Source organism: Lathamus discolor, chromosome 21 (assembly GCF_037157495.1).
Source record: "Lathamus discolor isolate bLatDis1 chromosome 21, bLatDis1.hap1, whole genome shotgun sequence".
In the NCBI taxonomy this organism is placed as follows: domain Eukaryota; kingdom Metazoa; phylum Chordata; class Aves; order Psittaciformes; family Psittacidae; genus Lathamus; species Lathamus discolor.
In genome coordinates this window covers 4,221,123-4,227,804 of record NC_088904.1, presented here as the reverse complement: position 1 = coordinate 4,227,804, position 6,682 = coordinate 4,221,123, and the positions used below count along the sequence as shown (strand labels likewise).

The following is a 6,682-nucleotide window of genomic DNA, read 5'->3' as shown; positions in this document are numbered from 1 at the left end:
GCTACATACAGCATGGCATGGCCCACCCAGCCCAGCCCAGTCCTGCTGTGTGTTGCAGCATGGCACAGGCTGGCATGGCGTGGTTTGGCACGGCACAGCTTGACGTGTACCCCCACCTGGGTACCCAGTGAGGCAGGAGGTGCCAGGGGACCTCCTGTACCCTCACTCCGATGCTGCAGTGCGATGGAGGGGTCCCAGCAGCACTGTCCCGGTGCAGGGATGCTCCGGCCACGGCTGCCCTGAGCGAAAGCCACACAAGGGGACACTCTCTGTGGAAACAAGGGGACTCTGTGCACGGCCCTCGGTGCCACCCGGCCCCAGCATCGCGGGGTCACCCGTCCCATCACGCGGCTGCCAGCGTTGTCCCAGTGACACCATGTTCCTCACTGCGGCTTTGTTTGTGCCTGCAGGGGACAAGTTGTGCCGGGGATGGGCACAGGAGCCGGGTGCTGGCGTGGGTGCTCACTCACACTGCTGCAAACCCAACAGCCCAACCTCGGAGCAGCCACTCGAGACCCACTCAGGGCAGGGGATCAACAACATGGCAAAGAATAAAGCACCCCCCCCCCCCCCCCAAAACCCCAAGACCTCTTTGCTTACCTTGCGGTTCTCCCAGGCAGGGGCACGTGGCGCAGCCAGGGCACGCGGTGCAGCCGGGGCAGGGGTGGGCTGAGTCCTGCCGGCAGAAAAAGGGGATATTTCGGGTGCTTTCTCTTTTGCTTTTGGTCAAAGTGAGAGCTGCAGCCGTGCCTCGCGCTCTACCCTGCCTGCGAACGGCCGCCCGTTGGCAAAGCCGCTACCAGAAGAGGAAATACCGGGTGCGCGCTGAGAGCTGGGGCTGCCGCTGAGCCGTGGCGAGCACCCACTGGGTGCCAGGGGAGCAGGGAGCCAGGAAGGGCTTCAGAGCCCTGGATCCGGAGTGGGACAGCCCAGGCGGCCGATGCTGGGGTGGCTGCTGGCGGCACTGGTGGCGGGCGGTAAGTGCTGCTGTGGCGCCGGGAGATGGGAGATAACTGCAGAAGACTTTCAATGAATGATTCAGGGGTGATAATGGCCACAGAAGGCTGGAAATGGGTTTTCTTGGGTGAGAATCATCGCTGGGTGAGCAACGTGGTGGGCAGGCAATGGCCACGCTGCTGCTCCATCCCAGCCTTGCCCGACCCGCTGGCATCCAGGAGCCTCCAGCCTCTGCCCTCTCCCGCAGGCACCACTGCGGTCCCCGGCCTCTCCTGCTGGAAGCGATGTGGCTTCCGCTGGTTCCTCTGCTCCTGGCCACCCCTCGGCCCCGCTGGCAACACCTCCTATGTCCTGACACTCTGGTGAGCGGCCACCGCATCCCGGGGGGCCCACAGGATGTGTCCTGACAGTGACACGTGGGGACGTGTGCCGTCCACATCCCAAACCCATCCAGCCTCAACCTTGTGCCCACTCCATCTCCAGCTACACAATGCCCAGGCGGTGCCAGCGGTTCCAGGCTGGCACAAGGACAACGTACACCCTGAAGCATCACCACGTCTACGTCCTCACCAACACCACAGCCTGGGTAGAGGCGCACTGTGGGGACCACATCCACAGGACCCCCAACCGCACACTGTACTTCGACAAGGCTGGTAAGCACCCGCGGGGCTGGGCTGGGCGCCGGTGCCAGTGCCGGTGCCCACGAGCCCACCTCATCTTTGCAGTCAAACCAGATCCGCCCTCCACGGGGATGCCCTTCACCAAAACCAGCAACCGGCTCCAGCTGCGGGTGCCGCGGCCACTGTGCCACAGCGGGAGCCGGCCGCCGCAGCGCGAGGCTCGGTTCCGGAAGGTGGGAGCCCACGGCTGGACGCAGGTAAAACTCTGTTTGCCAGAGCCGGTGGAGACCGATGGGACAACCAGAGCACTGTGGCAGTTCAGGCAGCCCAGGGAGCGTGGGGGCTCGGTCATGCCACTGTTGTGTGTGTGTGTGTGTGTCCCAAAACCTGGCCACGTCCCATCTGTTTCGCTGCGTTATCAGCTCTCCCGGCCACAGGATCCTGCTGCTGTAACAGGATCAGGCTGCGATCCATGGGGGATTACACAGCAAAACCCCAGCTTATACCAATGATGACGACAGATGAAATCTGGACACTTGTCCCCAGCGAACCCCCTCTGAGGATCCCCTGCCCTTGTTGACTGCTGTTGGGAGGCTCATAGGGATGAAGGCCTGGTGCCCTGGCTGAGAGGACCCTCCTCAATCACCACATCCTCTGCATCCTGTTTGGCTAGGATGCCCCTGGGATGTTTAGGGGACACGGGGCAGCATTGATTTCACATCCCGGTACCATCCCAGTTTTACTGGGTGCCTCCATTCCTGGTTCTCTCTGCAGGTGATGTGTGAGACAGCGACAGACAAAGATGATTCAGGTCGGTTTAGCAGGGACAAGCACCTGCCCTGTGCTCTCCTTGCACCCCCCCATCACCCCACAATGGCCAAAATTGGGGGGGGGGTGTGAAGGAGAAGGGGGACACCCCCCACCTTCACCCTGTTACCCCACTCCAGTGACCTGCACCCTGGGGGGGGACGGCGCCTCCGAGGTCCAGCTCCGGCACAAGCTCCCCCACTGGAGCAGCTACTGGAGCGACTGGAGCAGCTCCATCTTCATTCCTGCAGGTGAGGAAGGGGAGAGGAGGCAGGTGGGATCCCAACGGCTCCCAAACCCAACCAGGCTGGTTCCTCTTGCAGAAATCCTGGAGAGCCCGGTGCTGAGCTACCAGCTGGGAAAACTGGGAAGAGACGGGCAGCGGGTGCTGAGGCTGAGCTGGCAGGTACGGTGACATCCCCTGCCGTCCCTCCTGGCTGTCCCCACACCATTTCATCCCATCTCCTTCCCACAGCAAGCCCCAGAGGAGCAAGGGGACGTCACCTACACCCTGCGTGCCCACATGCTGGCGTGTCGCTGCCCCAGGCTGCCCGAGGAGGATGCCGTGGTCCTTGGGAGGGATGTGACAAGGCACAACCTCACCCTGTCCGGGGCTGAGTACGAAATCCTGCTGACTGCAGCCAATGCAGCCGGGCCAGGGCCAGCGCGGCAGCTCCGTGTGCCCGCAGAGCAGCGGCCAGGTACCGGCCCCGCACAGGGACCCAGCTCCCGGCAGCATCCAGGCAGTGATTTTCCCTCACACCCTGCATTTCATCCCAGACCTTGGCTTCAAGGATGTCAGCGTGACCGGTGGCACCGTGACCGCGCGGTGGGAAGCACCGAGCCCCGGCTCTCTCTACTGCTTCGAGCAGCAGCCGCTGCCAGGAGCCTCAAAACCGGGCATCTGCGTCAAACGGGATTTTCCTGCCAAAAGCATCCATGTGGAGAGAGGCAAGGGAGCGTCCTGAGCCCCCCCCCGCCCCCATCCCCAGTGCCTGGGGCTGGATCCTGGTGAGGGTTTAACCGGCATTCCCGGTTCCTGCCCCAGGAGCACTGGAAGTGCAGGCCTGTCACCGCCTCGCCGTGCATGGCTGGGACCCGGTGCAGGGCTGGGCCACCTTCGCCCTGCAGCACCACTATGCCAGCAACAGTACGTATGGGAACACAGAGCATCCATAAAAATGGGGGGTCCCAAAGTGCTCCCCCATTTATTTGCACTCCCCCTTCCCACCATCGTGTGCAGCCTCGCTGGCCGTGCCCATCCGCATCAATGCCAGCGCCGAGGATGCTGCCATCACCCTCCAGTGGAGCCCGTCCCCCCGTGCCACATGTCCTGGGGTGTTGGCCAAGTACCTCATCTGCCACGCAGCCGAGGGGGACAACGTGACCTGTGAGTGGGACCCCCCCCCAGCCCCATGGGGCCGGAGGAGGCTCTGCCTGCACCCTGCACACTTATCCCTGCTCACCATTGCTCACCCAGACGGCGAAGCAGACGTCACAGCATCACACTACACCCTCCGGCACCTACAGCCCGGCACAGCCTACAGGGTGAGCGTTCAGGAGGTGACAGCAGAGAGCAAAGGGACCTGTGGTGTTTGGTGGCACTTCCAGACCAAGGCACTGGGTAATGACTGGAGGCCCTATCCCCTCCCCAGTCCCCGTGGGGTGCTCATCCTCATCCTGAAACAGCTCCCGTGTCCCATGCAGGGTGCTGGGGACAGAAATGCCACCACCCCGCTGTCCTCCCCTCCAGGTGCCCAGGGAGCAGCGTGGAAATCCAACCTGAAGTACTTGGGCATCTCGCTCGGTGTCCCCGCCGTGGCTGCCATCTACCAGCTGAACAAAAAGAGGTGACAGTGGCACCCTCACCCCCACCCCGCTCAGGTCACCTGCCTGCCCATCTCCCCCTTTACCCACCCCACCACCCACCATCCCCTCCCCAGGGCTCGGCGCCTCCTCTTCCCACCCCTGCCCAAGCCTGCGGGCAGCAAAGCCATCCAGTTCTGCACCAGTGAAACAAGCCAGGTGAGATGCAAGGTGCAGGAGAGGCTGGATCCTGCAGCCCAGCAGGCTCCTGGTATGCGACGTTCCCACTCCAAACGTATCCCACCCTTAGGGCCTGCCCTGGCCAGGCTTTGTGGAGCCCTCGGAGAGGTTCAGCCCGGCTGAGCTGCTGCTGACAGAGCTGAACCCCAGCAAGGAGGGCCCTGATGGCAGCACAGAGCCCAGCGAGCCACAGCCTGGCCCCGTGGCTGAGGAGCCGGTGGTCGGGTGCCCGCTGGGCTGCGAGAAGGAGCTGCCCTTTGCCTACCGCAGGCAGGAGGTGCTGAGCCCGGCTGGATTCCCAGCGCCCGGCAGCACCAGCTACACCGGCCACCCATCCGAGGAGGAGGAGAAGGAAGAGGAGGGAAGTGGGGAGCTCAGCCAGGCTCTGGTCCCCATTGCCCTGCTCATCTCCGACAAACCCATCATCGTCAGGGACCCATCACTGGAGAAGGCGGTGCCATAACCATCACCAGGGATGGATGGCAGAGGGGTTTCCCATGGGATGCTGAGCACCCACCCCATGGGTTCATGGTCACAGCATCACTTTGGGGGGGGGGGGGTGTCTGGTTTTCAGGATGTGAAGGTGACGCCTCCAGATGCAGCACTGCATGGGGCCAGGATCTGGCCATGCACCTCCCAGCCTCAGCCTGTCATTGGTGATAAAGAAGGAGGGAAGTGGATGCAAAGTCCAGCCTGGGATGAGGGTGTTTCTTTGGCAGGATCAGGAGAAGAGGCAGAGCTTCCTCCTGCCCTCCTGCCACAGCCAGGACCAGCATCACCCCGGCAGGATGGGGCTCAAACAGCCCCAGCACTGAACACCATCTACTGCTGTTCTATGATTCTATACTTGCAAGAACTAAAACCTGTAAGGAAGAAATGGGAAAATAACATAAATAAAAGAAATGCACAAAGCAGCAGGGCTCATGTGGCTCCCCTGGCCTGACCCACGCAGTTTACAGCATGCATTTAGTCAAGAGCCATCCACATAGCTGCAAGGATGCAGCCAGGATGAGACTGCGAGTGACTGGGGACAAGGCAGGACCCCTTATACCCTCATATGGGGCCACGCTGCTGCCGTGGGCCTCATGTGGAACCGAACAGGAGATGCTGCTGTAGGTGAAGAGCGGTTTGTGGTTCTGTCTGCCCTGCCACAAGGGCTGGAGGCGTCTCTTTACCTGCTGAGAGTGCAAAAACCTAACGAGAAGAACGCAATGGGGTTAGCAGGGGGAAGTCCGGGACCAGGCAGCGCCGGCGCCCGCCGCAGCCTCGCTGCTGCAGGCGGGTTTGGAGAGGGGTTCCCCTCCATCACGCTCCCAGCCCCGGCACACGGGAGCTAACGGAGGAGGGAGCACGGGCAGGCGGCCCCCGGCCGCGTTCCGCCTGGCTGCTGCGGTGGGCCGGGATTCACGGCAGCGCTGCTACGGCTGCGGGGCTCAGGCAGCGGCAGCCGCGCAGGATTCCCACCTCGCGGCCAGAGTCGCTCAGCTGCTGGGGGAGCCACGAGGTGGCACCAGCCCCGCGTCCCTGCAGAGCAAACCCACCCTTCCCTTCCCTTCCCTTCCCTTCCCTTCCCTTCCCTTCCCTTCCCTTCCCTTCCCTTCCCTTCCCTTCCCTTATTTTCCTTCCCTTCCCTTCTTTTCCTTCCCTTCCCTTCTTTCCCTTCCCTTCTTTTCCTTCCCTTCCTTTCCCTTCCCTTCTTTTCCTTCCCCTCCCTTCTTTCCCTTCCCTTCCCTTCCTTTCCCTTCTTTCCCTTCCCTTCTTTTCCTTCCGTTCCTTTCCCTTCCCTTCTTTTCCTTCCCTTCCCTTCTTTTCCTTCCCTTCCCTTCTTTTCCTTCCCTTCCTTTCCCTTCCCTTCTTTTCCTTCCCTTCCCTTCTTTCCCTTCCTTTCCATTCCCTTCTTTTCCTTCCCTTCCCTTCCTTTCCTTTCCTTTCCCTTCCCTTGTTTTCCTTCCCTTCTTTTCCTTCCCTTCCCTTCCCACCACTCAGCACCCCATGGGCCCCTATGGCTGGCAGCTTCTATCCCTGTTCCACAGCACTCCAAATCCCTGGGAAGTGGCTGGGGGCCGGGGATCCAGCAATCCCCACAGCCTCCAAAACCCAATGGGAGAGATCAGATTTAGGGATTTTACTGGAATTTGGGCAATGCCAGGCTCTCCATCAGGCCAGCCACGTGGAGGAAGTATTCAGGTGCCAGCTTCGTCTGAGCACGTACTCGGGTTTCAGCTGTGGCCCCTGTTTACAGCCCATTTTTG

The 6,682-nt window shown here is 61.9% G+C and overlaps 1 protein-coding gene across 2 annotated transcripts; it reads left to right on the top strand.

Annotated features, from left to right (window-relative positions):
• Positions 1 to 601: 601 nt before the first annotated feature.
• On the top strand, positions 602 to 5,344 carry IL12RB1 (interleukin 12 receptor subunit beta 1). 2 transcript variants are annotated; one of them, XM_065699577.1, is made up of 15 exons: positions 602 to 977; positions 1,205 to 1,319; positions 1,441 to 1,610; positions 1,683 to 1,834; positions 2,352 to 2,388; positions 2,525 to 2,635; positions 2,708 to 2,790; positions 2,860 to 3,085; positions 3,165 to 3,335; positions 3,433 to 3,534; positions 3,628 to 3,774; positions 3,865 to 3,932; positions 4,092 to 4,234; positions 4,328 to 4,409; positions 4,501 to 5,344. In XM_065699577.1, exons 1-15 carry the CDS (start codon positions 941 to 943, stop codon positions 4,891 to 4,893), a joined length of 2,037 nt encoding a protein of 678 aa, XP_065555649.1. In that variant the 5' UTR covers positions 602 to 940; the 3' UTR covers positions 4,894 to 5,344. The 2 variants fall into 2 exon arrangements, with proteins under 2 accessions (XP_065555649.1, XP_065555648.1); XM_065699576.1 differs by having other exon boundaries at positions 606 to 977; positions 3,865 to 4,008; positions 4,138 to 4,234.
• Positions 5,345 to 6,682: the final 1,338 nt, after the last annotated feature.

What these genes read in the sequence shown, in the direction of transcription:
- IL12RB1 (XM_065699576.1), top strand. Translation starts at nt 941, where the DNA reads ATGCTGGGGTGGCTGCTGGCGGCACTGGTGGCGGGCG. An exon ending in AAGCATCCATGTGGAGAGAG is followed by an intron (nt 3,336 to 3,432) that starts GCAAGGGAGCGT and finishes TTCCTGCCCCAG; the next exon opens with GAGCACTGGAAGTGCAGGCC. An exon ending in TACCAGCTGAACAAAAAGAG is followed by an intron (nt 4,235 to 4,327) that starts GTGACAGTGGCA and finishes TCCCCTCCCCAG; the next exon opens with GGCTCGGCGCCTCCTCTTCC.